At 36.0% G+C, this 22298-nt stretch overlaps 1 protein-coding gene across 10 annotated transcripts in view; it reads right to left on the bottom strand.

Annotated features, from left to right (window-relative positions):
* The window catches only part of NUBPL (nucleotide binding protein like), a 119926-nt gene that overhangs the window by 50805 nt on the left and 46823 nt on the right, over positions 1-22298 (bottom strand). For 9 of the 10 annotated variants that reach the window (XM_026086481.1, XM_026086478.1, XM_026086482.1 and 6 more), the window contains 3 exons: positions 14592-14685; positions 8820-8882; positions 72-157 (listed from right to left, as the gene is read on the bottom strand). In XM_026086481.1, coding sequence (XP_025942266.1) covers positions 72-157; positions 8820-8882; positions 14592-14685 — 243 coding nt within the window. The remainder of the gene's footprint in view (positions 1-71; positions 158-8819; positions 8883-14591; positions 14686-22298) is intronic. The other variant, XM_026086476.1, reaches the window with a different exon arrangement.

The raw sequence follows: 22298 nt of genomic DNA, 5'->3' as shown, positions 1-22298 counted from the left end.
AAAAAAAAAAAAAAAAAAAAAAAAAAAAAGAATTGGAAAAATTTGGTTGGTATTTTTATATGAAGGCTTACAGGTACATGGACTTTTCTAAACATTTCAGCTCCTTTGCGTGCATCTAATAAAGCAATGTCTTGTGGAGTGGAGATGATCACAGCCCCTGGGAAAAGAAAACATGAAATGTCATTAAAATCAATACTGTGAATTATACTGCGAAACATTTTGGCTATTTAGAACATGCTACTTCATGCTACTATGAAAATAAAGTTGCAAGTTTATACACTGTTTTTTTTTTAATTAAAGAAAATGGTGCTAGTTTTTGATTATGCAATCACCCAAACTGAGATATGATATGAACAGACAGAAGTATTTTTTAGATATTTTCATCCCATAATTTCCTGCGTAGAAATCATTTATATTTTGTATCTAGAGGATACAACTGAAGTAGCTGCCATATGACTATCACTAGAAGATAACATGGTCCATATACACCCAGATTTCAGTGAGAATCTCTACACAGTAACTGTTTCATGTCATAATTACATTTAAGATATTTTGATCTAACAGTAAGTATTGCATTAAAAACAAGAGGCAGCAATCTGTAGTCAAATTGCTGTTTTGTGAATCTGCTACAATTTCTGATACAAGCATTGACAGGCACAATCTTGAAACATGTATACCAGACACATCAGCGAGTCCAACAGGACTGGGTTTGTAGGAATTAAACCACAAAACATGAGACCAACTCATGCAAACTCGCACTAGGTTTGAAAAAAGCATGGCATTACTCACTGTTCAGGCATGGCTCCAAGCCACCTGACAACTAGTTCTCCCAAGAGTTATTAAACACATGAAACAACCATAGATCTTTGTCCACGACTAGAATCGAAATAACTTCATAAGACTGCAGGTTAGTATGTTATATTACTCCTTGATTAGCACAGTCTGCAAAACCAGTATGGACATGATAATATTCTGTATCATTTCACAAAAGCAGTTTCTACATCTTTTTGCATATGCTTGGGGGTTTCATACATTATTTCTTCAAAACTTGCATCAAGAATCTGCTCACACTTACCCCTATTTTAAAAAAATGCAATGTGAAAGATGGCATTACCGGGAAATCGATTATCTCTGGTTTCACAATGATCACCAAGGCTCCAAAGCATGTAGAGTTATTTTAAGCTAAACTCACAAAAAAATTTATGCCAAACTTCATACCAAAAGCAGTTAAAATGTACAGTTTTAGATATTATTCTACATGGGACAGAGTTTGCTACTGGGCCTGCAGTTACCAGCCTTTGGTGTTCATGTCAAGGGAAGATATGGGTAGGTTTTCCAAAACATGCACCATCACTGGCATGGGACTGAGTACTGGAAGTGCTGAAATCTTAAGAGCACTCCCAGCTCTTAAAGCACTGGGACGGGAAGCGCCTGCTCCACGCAGAACCCCCATACAACCAACGTGCTGGCTGACTGCATCTTGTCCCCGTGAGAGTCAGCTGTTTCCAAACACTGCCTGCCAGCACATTTGAATGTTTTGAACCAGTATTCTTAACCTCTAGTCTGTGAAAGAAAAATACAATCTGGCACCTCACTCCTGAAAAGCTGCCAGTTTCTGCCTTATGTAATATTAGATATGAGTCCAAAAATTGAACAGCATATGTATTTTACTAAACAAATGTAATTTCCCCATTGTTCTCTAAAACACTAGTACCCAAATATTTTGCTATTTTTTCTGAGTCAACCTGCTTCCAACAACATAGCAAAGAATAACATGGAGTCATTTCAGTTCCATCCAAGTCACCTGAGTTGGTCAACTTCATTAAGATGCAGAGTTACATTTTACAGCTGATATTGAAGTGTAGGGTTAATTCCACAAAATGGATGCACCCTATCCTAAAGCAGCCTGCAAAGAAGTAATTTAGACTCAACGTCTTCCAAGTTTTCTGTGTATTCTAAAACAGAGGTCTTTTAATACTTAGCAAAAATACTTATTACTGCTTTCTTTTCAAATGAAAATGGAAATCTAATGCAAATGTCTTATGATTATACACTCATGTCAGCTGTTTCTCATAACAGGCTTTTTTTTTTTTTTTTTCTTTTTTTCTTTTTACATTCTTCTCCTAAGATACTGACTCAGTCAGCATTCCCTGGATCTTCACATAGAAGGAACTACCAACATGCAATCACCAACACTTCATTCTACATTTTCTGGTCCATTATTAATGCTTTTATGAATCCAATAATCAGCATGAAATGAAGGACAGAGGCTATGCACGATAAAAACACTCCCTTTTACCACAGTTTATCTGAAGGATATTTTCGACTAACAACTTCTGTTGCTAAAGAACCTCACCCAAAGGGAAAAAGCTAAAAATCTGAGAAGATCCAATGGCATATTGCCAGAATATAGGTGAGGATGGTAGCCCTAAGGGACAAGCTGCCACAGAAACACTGGCTCCCTGCATGAAAAGCTCTGGCTTCTGAAATACCTAAGTTACAGCTAAGCTGGGGGTCAATTTGCCTGGCTTTTTTCACAGAATGAAAGCCAACATGTTCAAGAATCTGGTGGTGAGAGTGTAACAGATGTCCTTCTCCTATATTCCTTTTCACTCTGACCTGGATTACTAGCAAAATCAAAGCAGTTATTTTCCTCTAGCAAAAAATAAAGTTAACTTTTTTGCTCCTGTTTCCTTGTGAGAATAAAGAATCTGAAATCTGCCCCTTCTGTTGGCACTCCTACTGAGGACAGCTTTGAAAAAGAAGCCAGATAACATGTGCTCCCTCCCATAACCACACAGGCATCTGTAATAGCAGCAGCACAAAATCTCACTTAGAATATATGTACGGTGTCTTAAAGGAGATGAGAGGATGAGAATATTCACTATTCAGACTAACACTGTCACTTCAACGTCTGATACTTTCATAATCAGTTTAGACAAGGCTATTTAAAATTATTGTAATTTCATTAGGATTTGTCCTCTCATTCTAAATCAGTTCCCTGAGGCTCAAACTGCTTAACAGTATCTTCACAAAGTGCTTCACTTATAATTAACATGAAAGATACAGGACATCTCCTAATTTAAATTTCTTGAAGTAAAACATAAATTAAAGGTTGTCCCAAGCAAGTACTACCCATCAATTGTAACCAAAATAAAAGTTTTACAGTAAGTTATTGATTTCATTTATTGTTTTAATTAGAAGAAAATTTGATTCAATTATCAGTAAGCTAATTTGGGAAAGAAATGTAGATGTACACTTGAGGTCTTCTGTATGTCCTACCTTAGATTCTGTTCATATATATGAGATTAAACTGTTAATAGAAGCTATAAACACAAGTCTGAAAAGTATGTATTGCTGATGGCTACCAGATATTTACTGACTTGCAGAATTCTATGAGCCTTTTGAACAATTTATATTTATTTATTTATTTTTTACTCGTTTGGTCAGTGATTATTTCTTCACAACCAAGCTAAACTGAGGCACAAAAACACAGGAATAAAAGGGACCTCAAATGTCAATGGCTCCAGTCCCCTCCCAATATAGATGCCCACATCCACAGAAAACTTGTCCAAAACTCATTAAGCTTTGTAATAAGCTCTGTAATCCCCTATTACTCTTACTAGAGAAAGGATCCAGAAACTTCTAATCCTCTAATGGTCAGATATATGATTTTGATTTCCAGACTAAAGTTACTCACAGCCAGTTTATACTGACTTATGTCAAGGCCTTTAAGGTTAAGTAAGTCTTCTCTTTCTTTGGTGCAACTGCTAGCCCAGCAAACCCAACCTGAAGTTCAAGAATCCAGAACATTAGTAGCACTATTTCCTCCACCAGGAGCAGAATATGGTAAATGAGGCTTTACATGGTGCTCCACTCCCCTGAATAAGTTTGCAAATGTTTAACTCAGAATGTGGTGCAAATGATGAACAAGAAAGAACACAGCCACATTTTCTTTGCTATCTTGTTTCTACATGTTTAACAGGAATATGGAACAATAAAGAGATATTTTGATCAATAAAATAATGAAATATGACTGAATTCATGCACACAGCAGGACTCTTAAAGCAGTATATGCAAGTTTACACAGGCCCCTTTCTGAGTGAGGCAAACTAAGGTTGGCAAACTGAACTTAAAAGAAGTTGCTGAAATCATAATGCTATCGCATTGCCCACTGAAATATACCACATACTCTACATTTGCAGTTGTGTGCAGAACAGTAACTTCTGTGCCTTCAGCATACTAAGAATATCCAAGTTAAGCATACCTGATTTTAACTGACATATTTACTTGTTCATGCCTTTCATTTATTTTAGTAACTTCACTGTATTTCAATTGCCAAAAACTTGATGCAGGTTGTATTAATAAAAATTATGCAAGCCATATTTTTAATACTTAGCATGCAGAAAATAAAGAGGCAGAACTAACTGTAGCCTACAGCTCTGGTGTTTGCCTTTCTTTTTAACCCCAGTTACTTAATCCCCAGTAAAAGAAAGGCCAGCCTATTCAGCACATTGATACTGACCTTTCTGGTGGACTAGCGTTTAGAAAATGAGGAGCACTGAAAGATCCTTGAATTTCTGTGTATCAAAAATATCACCTATATTCACTGCATCATTAAGGCTGGTATTAGAGGTTCTGGGTTGCAAGACTTAGGGTAGAATCTCCCCAAGCCTTAGATATAGTCAACAGGTACCTAAGCCAACCACTGAGACACTCTTTCTAGCCAGTGGAGAGGAACAACACTCTTCTAAAAAGCAGCTGATAAACCAAGTTTTGAAGCCCACCTCAGGATTTAAAGAATTTTACTTTAAAATAGTCTATTTCCCTCCAGTGTTGACAAAGACAGACTTCACAACCAAACTATGTGCACCTCATTCAGACAGATGATTAACACCTCCTCCCACATACAAGTGTTAGTATCTTCTATCACCCTGATTCTTACTACCTTAGTAAGTAATGCCACCCAGGAAACCTGTGGAGTTAAAAGTAACTGACCAGAAAGACTGACAAATAGTTTTGGAGGATGAAGACACAGAAAGATATACAGCATTTTTCTAATAACTCCATCTGCTGATAGACAGGCATTGAGTGTTCTTGGAAGGAACCACGTTCAGAACTCAGTGTAGCAACAGATGGCCTGATCTGACCACACCACTCACACACTTCTAGCTTTTGCTACCTTTTCCACTGCATCGATTTCAAACTTCTAGGCAAGACTTTCAAGTTATAAATAGAATTGATGAATCTGAATTATATCTATTACGGATCTCTTCAGAGTCCCTCTTGCCTTCTGATAAGTTTCTTGTTATTTTGCAGGTAAAATATGCCTGCAATTAAACAGTTTGCACTTGAAGAGGCAGAACACAGTCCTGCAAGAACAAAGACTTTATCTTTGCTAGAATTTCGGCTGGTGATGCTTACAGATGTGCTAACATAAAAAAAGTTGTCCATCTCCTTCGACAAACATCATAAATAGCTTTTCTGTGCGAAATCTCATTACATCTAGTAACTTCAAAGAATCATTAGTGTGACTTTCTCTTAAGGGACCCAGGCTTCAGACTCACAATATAGATCTGAATTGTCCTGAAGGCTGGATTTTGGCTGCGTCACATCTCCAACCTGCTTGCTACCTTCTTCTTGGAGGAGTCTATGAACAACTGCTCTGACAGCATATGTTTTCAAAACAGCCAAACACATCCTCTTGTGTCCACAAACTAGCGGATAAGTAGAGCTTAAGGCATTGCCACCCTGCCCACATGAAAAGACAACATAAAGCTTAGAGCAATCCTCTTTCCAGGGTATTGACAAGAAGAACTGTATCAAAGAAACTGGGAAGCAGAGGAATCTCACAAGCTGGATCCACTCTTCTTGTCCTGAGGTTAAATTGCCCTTATTAATTAATCAGTAAGAATTATAATTTCCATTTTGCAATAGATCACATGGAGAAAGCTGTGGAAAGACAATTCTCACTGTTAAACTGCTTGGTTGTGGCCATGGCAAACTGAACACACAGGTCACACTAATGCAATATATGATGTAATCTTTATTAAGTATAGTAGAGCATTAGGCCACTGAAAACTTTTGTAATAGCATCTGTGCACAAGCACTATTTACATCAAGTATAGGCATAAAATAAAAAGTCACTCCTTCACAGACACTCTGCCACTTTCTACTTCTCCTTAGCTATCTTGATTAGCATTTTTCTGCCCTATTCCATTCCACCTCCTGCTTTCAAGACCACTTGCCAACCATCTGCAGATTATAATAAGCATTTGACTAGACAAGATCAAAGTCAAAATATTCTCTTTTGACAAATGAATACAATTAAAAAATAAAAATCATATGACTTCTGAGAGGTCCCAATACAAAGGGAAGAACTGTAGGGAAACAGTATTTCTATTCCATAAAAAAGACAACATAAACTATTTCAATCACTTCCAAAAAACATTGTTTGTTTTTTTTTTCTTTTTTAGGAGAGGAGGGTGTAAGAGGCAGATTTGATCATTTATTTTGTCAGAAGAAATAGCTAGAGGAGAGAATGCAGTATCGCTATTCATATGGATTTCCCTCATCTTTTGTAATTGCCAGCTGAACATGATATTCATTTATTTTTCCTATTCAAAATAATCAGTCTAAAGCAACAATTACAGGTGATATAATACTTAACATACATTTAGCCTCTGTTACCAAAGCTCACAGAACCTCAATTTTCAAAGCCTGAATACTACATAGCTTTTTCTCCAATACCTAGATACTATTTCTCAAGACTGATTAAATTTAAACAACTCTTACTGAACATACTATCACTTCAGTTTGAAAAGAAAATGTGTGTTAAATCAATCTCCATGAGCCAGGTGCTATGGCCATTTAAATATATATTGAAAAAGTTTGAGCCATTAGTGTGTAAATTCATACTGTATTTTGGTTTCCAGATTGAATTTACAGTGTCTACTGGGGACAGAAGCTTCACAAAAACATACTAAGAGTGTCCAAAACTGAGATAACCCTGGTAATAATTTGCATTTGTCAACTGCAATTTTTCTGAAAATAGACAGAAAATAATTTAGCATACAAATTATAGTTGGATGAAAACAAAGAACAATTTTATAATCCTCCCTGGTGTGAATCAAAAATTTTTTGTTTTTTAATCTATCCTAAACCTATGAGCCTTTTCTTTCTTGTAGTTATTTTAAAAATTTAAATATCAAAATGCAGCATGAAAGACAGAGTAAGTCTACATGGTTTTCTGAAAGGTTAAAAAAAAATCTGATATTAAAAATATTTGCCATTCAAAAATAGTTCAAGCAAAACTTACCATCAACAAAAAACCTGACGACTTCTGTAAAACATCTTTAAAAATTTACTGAAGAAACTAAAGATGCCACCTCCACGAGGGAGGGAGACAGAGGGAGGGAGACAGAGGGAGGGAGACAGAGGGAGGGAGACAGAGGGAGGGAGACCACAAACAGAACTGGAGAAAAACATTGTATATTATTGTTAAACTAAAGGAAGGAAAAATCAGATGCCTTACACCTGTGATTTACATCAAAGTAAGATACATTTAACTTGGAGCAAATAGACACAAAGAGCAATGACAGACTACAGATATGCTTGTAATCCTTGAACTGCATGCTACATGCAACTTGATCTGCTACATTGGTTTTTTGATCATTTCTCTTCAGAAAAGACAAGAGAACAGCGCCACACCTTTTCAACTTGCACACCTATTTCAGTTAGTTTAAAAAGACACATCTCATAAATCACAATTCTTTCTCATACTAACTCATGCCTCATTTTCTAAAAACTTCAACAATGTTTTCTTTTTTAAAATCTGATTTGAAATTCTTTTTTCCATTTTTAATGCTTATTTCTAATCAGACAGTCTACTCATTAACTGGAACTTCCTGTTCTTGGACATTATCATGTTGATGAAAGATCAGGTTCCACTCTCTTAAGTCACACACACTTTAAACTACTCACTCTATAAAGCTGTGTACAAGGCTACACCTCTGGTCTGTGCAATACTGACATGAATATGAATAAATAGTTTGGCTCACCAGTTTGCTCTGTAACATTTAGTAAAACGTTTTCAGAARTTAAACGCCAAGTTTCTTCAACTCAGTGGCATCCCTCTATTACTTCCTTTTCGGTGAACATATTTGAACAGAAAAAATATTTCTAAGACTTTTAGAGCTTAATTAGTAAAAGAGAGAATATGTTTTGTTTTGTTTTTATTTAATCTATCTATCAAAACACTGCCATCAAAAAACCTATTAATTACAATTTTTTGAACATTCATATCTGAATTAACAAAAATCTTTGGTAAATATTCCAGCCCTTATCTGCAAAAGGCATTCAAGAGATAATTACGTTCTGCATTTAAGTGGAAGTATGGAATCATTAGGTAAAATAACACAAATTATAAGATACGGCAATGAAAAGATGGTAAAAATGATGCACCATGTTGACTTCAAATCTAAAAGGCAATACAAATCAACCCCTGTATGACTTTTTATCATTTTTTGGCTTTTATGAAACTTAGAAAAAAATATAAAATAGCATTCACATTGCTTTCACTTTGCTTATCTTGACTATCTTTTCTAATTCTTGTTAACAGCCATTTAAATGGTGAGGTTATTATATGCTTTGAATGAAAAAAACCAAGAAAATATTAATTACAAAAGACGAGAAAATTAAGAGCACTGAAATAAAGCACAGAACCTTTTACCTTTAGGTACTTTGCATAAACACAACTCAGTCCAAAGCTCACAACTGTATGATTAAAATGTTGTTTGGTAAGATCTGAAATTACTTGCCTGTCTCAATCCACTTCCTATTGGACAGGTGTGTTTTTCTAATGGTTTCCACCACCATGGCATCTTGATGTCCATAGAAAAGAGTGATATGACAAAGTTTAGCAAATGAAATGACAATTCCAGTTTTAACCTGGAGTAAGTTCTGTCTATTAAGACAGAGCATCAGTCTCTGGGGCTCTCAAGCTGTCACATTTCACTAATACAAACTTCACTTTAATGTTAATAAAGAGAGTGTGATAGGCAGCCTAATATAGTTAACGATCAACCTCCACAATTCAGATTCTCCAAGAGGAAGAAAGCCTTACGCTAATAGGCCCTGGGATTTCCTTTCTAATAGGCACGTACTTTCTGCTATCCGTGAAGCCTTCAGACTCTGAGGCTAGGATCAAATTTCTAAAGGGAGGGAATGATAAATTCTCTCCTAATTTTCAAGAAGGCTAATCTCCCATCTCATATAGTATTTGTTTGTTTGGTTTAAGGCTCCTATATGTACATATATATGTGTATTTGTATATACGTGTGTGTGTGTGTGTGTGTGTGTGTGTGTGTGTACAAACACACAAGTAAACTTAGATTTCTCAATTTACAATGCAAAGGAAATCACAAGCTTTAGTTTACACAAAATTGACCGATATCAGACATAATATCATCTGAAATCTCCAAAGCTTTACATTGTAAAAGCTAGAAAATGTATATGGAAACTTTAACTTTTCCTGAGCATATATGTTCAGGACATAATAAAGAATCCATTTCTGGACATCTCAGATGCAAAATGTGAAATAGAAGAACAAAACAGAAATAAAGAAGTAGAACTAAAGAGAAAGTAAGCAACCATAGACAATAAACAAAGCATTTTTTCTCTAGATTGACCCTGGATTTTTATTTGAAAAGTAGATTGGCAATGGAAGATAGGAACTGTAGTGGAACACAAAAATGGAACAGTATTTTCAAGCTATCATATCATTTCTCATCTGCTAGTTTGCTGAAGAAAGACTGCAAACCTGAGAAGAGTTAGGGATGATTAAAGAATCATATAAAATAAGATGCATCTCCTTGTAAGGGGACTCAAAATAATAAAATAAAACAAAACAAAAGACGTAATAGTTTCCTTTTTCATCTCATTTTAAAGAAAAAAAAGTACCCAAAATTGTCACTACAAACAATATTGTATAAGGAGTACTCTTTAATGACAACAAGCATTATAAGAAATGTTTTGTTGTTTTGCTTTTATCCATTGGGTATTGCTCTAATCTCTTTTTGACTCAAGAAATTACGGTACTTATGATGCAGGATAAAAAAATTATTGTAAAATTAAAAACCAATACCCCTTTACACCTCCTATCAGTCCCTCTCCTACTACCAAATGCTGCAATGGTACAGTTTTTCATTCGACATCTAAGCGCCCTAGAAACAAAACATTCTTTCCAGTGTTCTTTCTCATGCTCACAGAACAATATGTAAATGACTGGCAAAGAGATGCAGATTCTGTAAATTTATTTAGGGACAAAATAAAAGTTTTCTACACTGTCTATCCCTGAGAAGCCATGAATAAAAAATGAAGAAAATGTAATTCAAATACTGTATCTCATATATGCATGCGTGCAAATCAAAGTATAAACTTCATGCAAACTAGACAGTGCACTTCTAAATATATTTAACACAGATATATATACTGTCTCTGAGAATAATAATAATAATAATAAAAAAAACAGAAATTATGCTACTAATACCATGACTGCCCAAGGTATCCTCAAAGGAAATACAAATAACAAGAAAATTGGAGAAGAATCTGAGAATGGCACATCACCAAATACTTTCTGTTAAAACAAACAAGCAAACAAAAAACAGACAACACTCAACTTAGAAACATGAATTGCAAAGGAAGATGGGACCCAGAAAAACCAGCAGAATTCTGTAGAGGGCTCCAAAGACGACATCATCTAGATACGCAATACTGTCTTCCGAACGCTTGAAAGCAACAAGGTCAAAGAAAACAAAGGCATGTTAAAAAAGCTGTGGTCTGTCAACCAGACAGGAACCAAATAACAAAAGTAAAAGAAGAAAGCAAAGTCAAAGTCATAATATACAAAACCAAGCCCTCCCAATGAGAATGAGACGTACCCACAATTCACAACACAGGAAATTCTCTATAAATCACTAAAATTCATTGGGCCAATAAGAACCCAGGGAATTATAAATCTTATCACTCCTTGTCTGCTGTGCTCATTTTCACAAAAGCATGAAAAACTTTTTTACATTCTAAGAATCGACCTAACATGCTGTACATAATGAATGAATGGGCAAGACAAATGTAAACTGATGCTATCACTCTTAATTTTATGAAGTTAAGATTGGTGAAGTAAAAAGCTAAACTGAGCAACTGTGTTACCAATGTGAAGCCATTTCAGAATTAGAATTAAAATGCTATCTTCCGCTCAGTTCAGCAGTCACAAAAGCCCATACTTATAAAAATAGGATGCCAGAAAGTAGTGAAGAGTTTAAAGAGACATGGAAAGGAAATTTATCTCCTTTTATGGCATATGAAGGAAATCTGCACTGAGTGTTGTTTTTACCTGTTTTCCTTTTCTTTTTTTAAATTAACATCTTGTCTACTTTGATTTGCCTCAAAACCTGATTTAACATATATGAGAACTACAAGTTTATTACATATCATATATACTATGGAAAACTGATAAATTACTGAAAAAAAATTATTTACCCTCTATTTTTCACTTTGTTACTCTTACATTAGAATAAGAGCATTGCTGTCTTTAGCAATAAAGTCCAGCATTTTTTTATTTTTTTGCTTTAGTTAACATCTATTACATTCTAAGAAGTCACAAGTATTAGAAAAAACCTTTCTAAATTAAAGGATTTCATTTACTGATGTAACATTTCAGTTACAAAGATCTTGTGACAAACAGACCTCAGCAAAACTTCAAATACAGGATTAAAGTACAGAATTAAAGTACTTTCCCACACCACCTCTCTCTGAGAGATGATAATRCACCAACAAAACAAACTCTCACACTTTTGAAGACAGTGCAGAACTCCCTAGGAAATGGGCACACAATCTCCAAAAGGTAAGAATCTAATGACATTTTCTTTGTTCAATTAGGACATTTAGGTGCACTGTACTGAATACCAGTTATCAATACCTGCCATACATTAAAAGAACCCATAACCAACAAAAATAAAGCCACACCTCTTGAATTTCACAATCTTACTGCCTTTATGTAAAAAATTTAATGTGACAAGCAAATTTACCAGAACTCCCATACCACACTCATACCTCACCTCATTGCTTAAAAACCTGGGAGCAAAAGGCCCTCCAGCTTTGCTACTCATATATGCTACATATTTAGTGTTGTAATGAAGAAAATGGGTATGAATCATGGTTTTCTTTTCATCATGTATTCCAGGGCACAGATAAGCTAAAGCACTAGAAGCCTCCTCTTCTACTTCTTATGGGAAAAATTCCTTAAATCCTTCATCACAGCTGTGTCAGCCTGCTACCTTCCACCACTCAATGAAATCACAGACAGCAGATCAAACACAGCTGGAATGAATACAGCTAACCCCAGTGGCTACTGACAGCTTCAGGGCAACAGCTTTACAGCTGAGCTGGCATGATAGCATGTGCCCGAACCCTCGAGTTTTCCATATGTCAAAGGATTAAGTTTTTCTAAACTTGACATCACGGAAGATTATGAGACACCACCACAAAGCCTTGACACCGAATTAAAGTATTTGTCAGAAAATTTTGTTAGGTAGATATATGGATAACTGTGGTTTTCATGCAAGTTTGCAGCTGTGATGTGACTCTGGTTAGCTAAAGAAACAAGATGCTGCCTGTTTTTTAAATGACTTCCTTCCTGTAAACTTCACCGGGCTGAAACAATAGTGACAACTTTGCTGTGAAACCAGGGCATACGTCTCAAAATCTGTTAGCTCTAACACTTTCATGTGTGAGCAGCTCCAGAGTGCCCACCAATCCTTCTATATATACTTGTAACTAACTTTTATCCTGACCTATGAACTTTTAGCGATACAGTATATGATATTTGTTAAACATGACAGGCAACCTGGTAAGAGCCCTCCATGCAAGTGAAATAGTTTATATATATTACTATATATATATTTAATGTCTATATAAAAATATATAAAAATTTTAATAAATTTAATATATTTATACATAGAGAAATATTTATTAACATTATTTAATATTCAATGCCTTCACTTCAGTGCATTACTGTCATCAAAAATGCACAGACAGAAAGGAACAGCAAAGAGAAACTGGGTCTGCTTGTGCACATCAGCCACTCTGCACCCTAGAATCCAAGAGAGTAAAAGATACTACTTTTTTTTTTTAATCAGTATATTTACGTCCCAATGATTATTTAAGATCACAGTATCACACAGAATCACAGAATGGTTGAGGTTAGAAGGGACCTCTGGAGATCATCTAGTCCAACCCCCCTGCTCAAGCAGGGTCACCTACAGCACCTTGCACAGGACCCTGTCCAGACAGCTTTTGAATATCTCCAAGGAAGGAGACTCCACCACCTCTCTGGGCAACTTGTTCCAGTGCTCTGTCACCTTCACAGTTAACAAGTTTTACCTCATGTTCAGACAGAGCTTCCTGTGTTTCAGTTTGTGCCAGTTGCCTCTCGTCCTGTCGCTGGGCACCACTGAAAAGAGTCTGGCCCCATCCTCTTGACACTCTCCCTTTAGATATTTGTATACATTGACAAGATCCTCTCTCAGTCTTTTGAAGACTGGGGTAACATTGGCTTTCTTCCAGTCCTCAGGCACCTCTCCTGTTCTCCATGACTTCCATGACCTTTCAAAGATGATGCAGAGTGGCCTAGCAATAACATCACAGAACTGCTGGTCGGAAAAGGCTTTTGGAGGTCATCTATTGGCAACACTAGGCCAGCTATGGCTTTGTCTAGCAGAATCTGGGTAACCTCCAAGGATGGAGGTCCTACAAACCTCCAAATCTCTGGATAATGTGATCCAGTGCGGCACTACTCTCCTGGTGAAGATCCGCAGCAATTCTTAGATTATGCCTGGAACCTCTGAGGATTGCTTTGTCTTTTTTACCACTGAACTCAGAAAATTCATTTTGTCTCCTATTGACAATTGTTTCTGTTGAAGTGTATCAGAAGGGTAAAACCATCATAGTTCATTACAAATTCAGTCTTGTGAAATGCTGAGAATCCTTTCAGAAGCAGTATTTTTTAACCCCTTTTGAAAACAATGGGACTAGAGGGCAGCCTACATATCTCAAGACTGATTTGTCAAAGTTTAAATTCCCTATAAAAAGTCAAATTTGTAACACCAGAGAAAAAAGAATGCATTAGTGTATTACAGCACTACACAGTTCATTAACAGTACTGCCAGCTTTTAATTTAAAAGCAATCATGAAGACAACCTATTTTATTGTATTAGTATTAATATGCAATAGGTACAGACAAAGGAAACATTTTCTAGTATTAGCCCTACCAGTTTTTGGCACAACTGCCTTTCCTTCCAGGATACTAATTTACTGGACTTTTCAGTCTTTCTGAGACTTAGCTTAAAAGAAAATACAATAATAATACTGACATGTTAAAAAACAGTATTTCTCATCACCACATTACTGACAGAATAATTTAACTGTCGCTCTAAACACTAAAAGAATTTTTGACTAACATTTTTTAAAATATTCTTCTGAAACTACAATTGAACTAACTTCAAATCTCTGAAACAGTCAAAGAGCACATGTACCTGCAATAGGAATATTCTGTGAGACTGAGAGCTGTACATCTCCTGTTCCAGGTGGCATGTCAATTACTAAATAGTCCAGTTGACCCCAATCAACCTAGAAGACATTAATAAATATGTATGTTGGAGGTCTGGGTGGTTCTTTTAAGGCACTTCACAGGAAAAAAGGACTGAAATAAAGCATTACAATTATACAACATGTGAGCCAAGGACTTTCTAATCATACTTTTAGTAAGGGATCAAGACATTATTTTTCTAAATGATATGCAATCTTTGCTGACCACTCAAAATTAGGAGCATAACTTTATTATTAACTTTATGAGTATAATCTTTATTGAACTTCCCCCCACCAAAAAAAGTAGCAACAATTTAAGTAATTCGAGACTTACATCACAATTGCCAAATCAGAGGTTAGAAGCAAGAGTTATATAAAATTCAAGTTAAAATACTGCTTGTTGTGTAACAAATACTGCTTAGGAACTATTTCTATTTATTTTAAACCAATTTTATCACTATTTTGAAACTTGAAACTATACATAAAACTCTAGCAGTTTTTTCTGGTTTGTTATTGCAGTTATTCAGGCATGGAGAACTATCAGTACTGAATTTTTGTTAGGAAAAAGTGCTGTTGCAAACAAAAAAAAGATAAAAAAAGATAAAAAATCACCATCTATATAATTATATAGACTTAAAGTATACATAAGACGTCACACAATAAAACAAGTTAACTGGTTGCTAGGCATCAAATGAGAGTGACCAATTAAAGCTACTGGGCTCAAAGCTGAGTATGCTGTGATTATTTATATTCTTTACCAGGCATGGATTTCCAGGAGAGCTAAAGAAGGTCTCTGTTGAACACTGTGTACTGTAATGCACATTCCCTTGATCATCTTGTAGGGTAGAGGCTGTCTAGTAGTGCAGCCCCTCCTCCCATACAGAAAGGGACTGGTTCTAGGCCTTCTCCGCACAATGTAAAGCTAATCTATTTGGCCTAAACATTTCCCAACAGTTTAACCAAGCCTCAGGAGATTCTTGATTCAATGCTGACATGGTGCAGGTTAATACCGGTATATTCTTACTAGTCAGCAATTCTGATATTGGGTCTTTTGTTTCTCTGGGATGAAAGCTTTAGAAATCACAGCCACATTAAAAATAAAAAACCACAAAAGACTCCCCTCACTCCTCTGTCTGCACAAAATGTGATTATATAGTATATTTCTAATTTGTACAGCAGACATAAGACACAAACACCTATGAGCTGCTCTAATACAGGAGAATGCCAAACTAGGATGGGATTTTACCTTCTCTTTTATTTACTTCTCTCTTTTATATATATTCTCTATTTATTTTATTCACTGATATATTATCAGTATCATCTTAACAGCACAGACAACTGATGTTTTTGCCTATCTCCCACTTGTTCTAGAGTGCTAGTCTTTGACAGGGCAACAGTCATTCATTTTCATTCTGCTCTTGTATGGATAATCATCTTCTGGGGAAGCACAAGTGATTTTAAATCCAGACCACTAACACAATGTAGCACTCCAGTGAGAAACAAATTTTTTCAAGGCTGACTGATGAAGATGGAAGATTTTAGAGCACGCGTGGGAAAAGGGGGGTGGGGAAAGTTAGTTGCAAATTCTAACTTTAAATGTCTAAATCAGGGACTCTAAATTGCTCTCAGACATACCCCCCTTTCCTCATTTCCTATACAAAGGCTACAGGAGCTGTAAATGGCACCACAGTTACATGACTAACATAGTCTGTCTAAACAGAAAACATGACTTTTATTAACCACAGCAAACCTAGCACTTGACTTTAGGTTTTCATATTTAATATTGATCTACATGACAAAAAAGTGACGATACGCCTAGCAGATTTCTTAAGCAACGAGCATATATAAGCATGATGAGAAAATACAGTCCCAAAGAAAAAAAATCACTTATGTGTAAAAATTAACCATTATAAAGGTGACAAATTGAAAGGCAAAAGAATACAGATACTGAAAAGCAACAGTACTTGACAATGTGAGTAAAGACAAGTTCTTTAAAGACTCCACAACCGAACACACACATCATCTACAAATAGTTAAGTGCACAATATCTGAATATGCAAGAAGCAAATCTTTCATAATAATCACAATCATTCTGAAATGTTAAGGTATGGGGGGGGGGGGGGCGTTTTAAAAAGCTTTGACTCAAAAGGTCTTTTCTTCCCCCACGGCCTTTTTTGAAATACAGTCCTGACACCTTTTGTTAAGTCCAAATTTATAAGTCCAGTATTATATTCCCTAAAATCCTCATACAGAATCAATGGGTAAAGTAGTTGTTTTTTGTCTTGCAGCAAGATGCAGTCCTGAAATACATGAGTGTCATGGCACTACTATCAAACTGATTGTTTCCGGTTACTTTGTCTGCCAAAAAGTTACAGTTGTTGAAGAAACGTGGATACTCAGTAGTTTTCAGCCTTCTTCCCCTCCATGAGCTCAATTTCCAGTTCTTTCAGGTACAGTACTGCCTCAAAAAGCAACACAAGACAATCCAAAACCCACCCTTACCAGGGGTGACTGGAATCATAAATACATAGTCTATTTTTCTAGTAACTAAAAGCTGCCTAGTTTCTCATACACTTGCTGGCCCTCATCTTTAGCTAATTTCTTTTGAGGAACAAGATGACTTTATGGGATCTGGGCTATAGCTTTTCGTTTTCACTTGTATCAGAGGTCAGGTTCTACCCTTCCTTCCTCCTCAGGCACTACAGTCGCCTTCACCAAGCTCCATGCAATCCTTCTGCCAGGTGAGCCTCACAGTTCCCTGAATAAAATATCTAGACCCATTCTACCACTATGCGGAATGTTAATGGAAGATACAAAAGCTAGTGCTCAAACTGTTTCCTAGGCATTTAGTTCTGTATGGAACCACAAAGTGGATGCTTTCTAAGCAGAGGTAGTTGCCTTGGTAAAAATGCCTCCACCTGGAGCCTTTAAAGTAAAAGAACACCTTTATAAATAGCTTACTACTTCATAAACACATGTAACAATTGTGACTTGAGAAATTACTGTCAAAATTTGCCAGGGTAGAGCAGAATGTGGGGAAGAGAAACAGAGAACAGAGGACACCAGAGCTTTCCTCCTCAAGCCTCTTCAATAAGTGACTCCATAACAGGAAAAAGAACATTCAGTATAGACTTTCTGGACTGTCCTATGAGTAAAGATTTTTATCAAAGTTACAAACCTCTGAAAATAGAAGTTAATGATGCAATGTTAAGTCCCTGGTAAACCTTATTGCTAAGCAACAGAAAGATACCCCTAACACACAGTGCAATTAAATTACAATGCTATACTTAATTTATAGCACTAAAAATCACCTTATTTCATATACTTTATTCAAATTCATGGACTGAAAAAAAGAAATGAGTTGCATTTATCAAGTGAACTGTGCTCAGTTATAATTCTTACAAATCTGAGCAAACAGGARAATAGAGAAGGTACATTGTCCCAGCAGCAGCAGAGAGGATGTTTTGCTACCCTGCAGAGTAGATGGCAGACATGTTCCTGTTACATCACTTCAGAAAAGACAACAATGAAACCGTCCAGCTGTGTAAATGTTGAAAACCTATACAAGAACTACCCTCCACACCTCTGATTTATGCCAGTACAATTATTGGAAGACAGATGGCAAACTGGACCGGAAAACTGTTCTTAATTAAAAATTACATGACGTTTTTCTTTTTGGGTTTTGGATGTAGAAATGTAGTCAGTCCTTTACATTCACAATGAAAGCCTACAAAAAATTAAAGCAGAAAAACAGAAGTGGTCAAAAAGCAATGTATTATGGAAAGGGCAATCTATAAGGTAAATCATAGCTCATGGAATGACAATACACAAGCGTACGTACACACACACACAAATTTATTCTGTTCTTTCCCACTTCTAACTTCGGGTGAGAATGGATCTAACATCTGTGAGGCCAGGAGCACAGCTGTAGAACCAGAGTGGCACACACTGATAGAGTCGCACCATGCTGATACAGCTGTAATTGCTGAAAAGAACTGAGCTGGTGGTTTTGCCCAATATTGAACAGTGCCCTGCAGACATACGCACCTTCTCARACTTCGCTTGGGGAGCTCTGCACCTCACCGCATTTCACACTATAGACTTCCTCTTACTCTCCTCTACTCTGCAAGTAGATGGTGAATTTTGTGCAGGTTACTTGCACTTCCATTCCCCACCAACAGGAACATACAAACAATATGACAGTCTTTTATTAAAAGAAATACTGTATGTAATTTAGGAAGGTATACCCATTTGTTATAAAAGTGTATTATTTAATGGGGGAAAACATTCCAGATTTGCTATTAAATTTCAGCAAAGGAGAAAAAGAGGGGGAGAGACATTTTTAATTAAATATAAAATTGGAACATGAAATCAGAGGAGTGGCTTTCTAAAATCTACTATTGTCATTCTTTAAGCATTATTAAAATGGGACATACAATCAGGCTGTGATATAAAAGTTATTCGAAGGCAAATCCTGTTTATAGGCAACAATTTATCAAACCACAACCACTAGTCCTTATGTTCTCAATCAGTTCCAGGAAGTGTGTCTGTATGCAAATACTGTTCCACAAAAATAAATGAACTCAGATTAACAGCACATTACAATAAAGGAGTTCCCTTTGCAAGCAATAAGGGACAGCAATTGCAAAAGCTTGCCTTGTAGCATTTGATATCTGTCAGCACCTTCGCATGTATAGAAATGTTATTATCTTTGCCTCTCTAATATATACAGTGTGTAAAACATTTCAAACCATAGAAATATAATTGCACTATCCTTAAGTATAGCATTCATCTTTTTTAAAAAAGATTTAACTTGACATTTATTGTTAAGCAATGTAATTAAGTGCCATGTGCTTCTGTGTATTTTTCAGTTGCTCAGAAACACCATGAACACTTCTGAATAAATTACTTTAATCAATCACTCTATTTACGTGACAATTCATAATCAAAATACCAGATATGCATTCTGGAGTAAGGGTTCCAAACAGCAAGTTTAACTTGAGGTACAGCATACAGATAAAGATGCATTTCTGTTGAGGAATGAAGCCTGAGTGTTCTCCATGCATGAGGCAGCAATGACAGAATATTAGCATAGAAGAGGGATTGCTACTTGTGGTTATGAAGTAATCCTGGTGTTTGGTAAATAACAGAAGATATTCTTTATTTGTTCTTATTAAGAAGAATACATGCAGAGTTTCAATCAAGCAGCACTGCAGGTGCAGATCTGGCAGCAGCCAGGCAGCCAGCAAAGCTCTGAACACCAGTATGAGAAAAGTATTAAGAGCTACATTGCAGACAGCTTAATGGGTACTCCCAGCTGCCCCCCACTAACTCCTGTATGTATGTATATACATGTGTGTGTGCATGTGTGTCTGTGTGTGTATACATATATATGATTTAATACAGGTAAACAGGTGTACAAAGCAAGAAATGCAAGAAATTGTTGTTAATGGCATATGTATATATACAATGGTTTGCATATATTTACATATGTTAGCACAAGATGAAACACATTAAAAAGATTTCCTTGAAAATTTTTCTATGATTGTGCTTAAATATACACGGGCAGTGGGGGGCAAATAAATAGTTTCATGATCTAACTGATCTTTTAGCAATGGTTTAATAAAACATATGATATTTTAATGCAGGCAATTTTATTTTTATTTATTTTCACAAGTGTCTGATAAACTAAAGAAGAGACATTCCCCAGGCATAAAACAGAAGATTCTTAGTCCCCACAGAAACTCATTGTCTGGTACTAAAATAACTACAGATACCATAGCAGGATATTCCATAGCACTTAACACAACTCGACAGTTTCTGAACAAAGAGCACTGCCCCTTTCAACTTGTCTTCAGATGCTGAACCAACCTTGAAGACTTGTGATCTGACACTAGAACAGATGCACTGCAATCATTCAAACTACCACCAAGGTATTTCTGAACAGCCTGTTTTGCCAAAATTTAGAAAAAAATCGAGGTGAAACAAAAAGAATTTGCTCCAGAAGGAAATTCTCCTATTCCTTCTGAATGTAGACTAACAGTAACTTTTAGAAGCAAGTGCCTAGGAAGAAAGTTGGTGTCTTGTTCAATTCAACCACCAAAACAGAAATTGGTCTCCTCCCTGAAAGCTTTTTATAATGTTAAGTTTGAAGGCAAATGAAGAATGCAGTGCAGTAGCCTGCAGTTTCTGTCACCTTCACCTATATAATCAGCAAAACTAAACAATCCACAGAAGACAAAAATAAATAGTTTATTCTATACGGGGAAGGGTAGAAGCCGTTGCTTTTGGAAACAGAGATATTCCAGGAGATCTAGTGTAGGCCCATAACACACCAGCACCTCCTACTCAACTCAAAGCTTAGTCAGTGCCCCACCAACCTAAATAGAACATGGCATACAGATGTGGGGGCAGTTTGCTACATTCTTTCAAGGCTAGTCACTGGGGACTATTAAAAAGGAATAGTTCTGTGCATCCCCAGTATAACTAATGTAGACAATATCAGCATTATCACGTTTAAAAAAAAAAAAAAAAAAACCTGCTAGGTTCCGCTAGGTGTTATTAAGAGCCTCCAATTTCCCAGAGACTCAAAGCATCATTCTCTAAAAAGAGGACAGTTTGAAAAGTAAACTTCATTGTGCAGGATGGGTCAAGTCTTGAGACTGATCTGCTGCTGTCTACCTTTGACCCACAAACAGTCCATACTTCATTATTTACTGAAACTTTTCTTCAGAAATATACCATTATTTTGTTCACATTCTATCATATAGAATTGTCTGTAGTTCACTTTCTTCAGCATCTGAATCCCAGTGTCTGGAAAAGAAATATGCTGCTAGGTAAGTTTCTATTCTTAAGTCTTTTAACAATAAAATTAAGCAAAAATAAAGTGATATAAATCAAAACAGAGTGGAAGAAAGTGGGCTAGCATCACATCATCTAATTAATCTAATCATCAGGCTGATATAACCTTAGCCATATCACCTAAACTATAAATTCTCTTTGAGCTCTCCCTATTAATATGCAAAGGCATCAGCACCATTTAGCTATCAAACCCAATGCCAACAGAACATTTTTAAGGCAGTATTACCAGGACTCCATTTAAGCCCATAAGATTTATATATGGTTTATGCAGATCTGTTGTATAACAACAGATGGACGTACTGCTACTGCTGGTAACAAATATCAAAAGGAAGAAACATGTTAAGTTCAGCCTCTATATAAGCTTTTGTCAGTATTTCTGTAATGATATAAAAAGCTGAAGTACAGTTCAAGTCTTAATGCTTAATCAAGGCAATGCAAAGCAAAGTTCCTAATTCTCTGCACAAGTCATTTAGCTTCCTTAAGCTTCAGCTCATATCCTGGTACAAGGAAATTAATAAATTCCTTATGGGGTACTGACAGACTCCATTTGGTGCCAATAACTGACACACTGATTTTAAATTAGTACTTAATCTAAAAAAATCATTAAATTAAAAGGTCTGAAAATTCTGCTTTTTAAGTACGAGTAACACATTTTTGTGCAGAAGATGGAACTTCTTCAGAGGCCAGTCTAAGGCTGCCATGAACGCCAAGGAAAAAGGATAGCAGAAATAATAAAATGATGGATGTTACTCAAGGCACCTACGTGCTCCTGAAGAAATTCCTCTGATATTACC

Source organism: Apteryx rowi, unplaced genomic scaffold (genome assembly GCF_003343035.1).
Source record: "Apteryx rowi isolate R43461 unplaced genomic scaffold, aptRow1 scaffold_695, whole genome shotgun sequence".
In the NCBI taxonomy this organism is placed as follows: Eukaryota; Metazoa; Chordata; class Aves; order Apterygiformes; family Apterygidae; genus Apteryx; species Apteryx rowi.
This window is presented reverse-complemented; position numbering and strand designations above follow the sequence as displayed.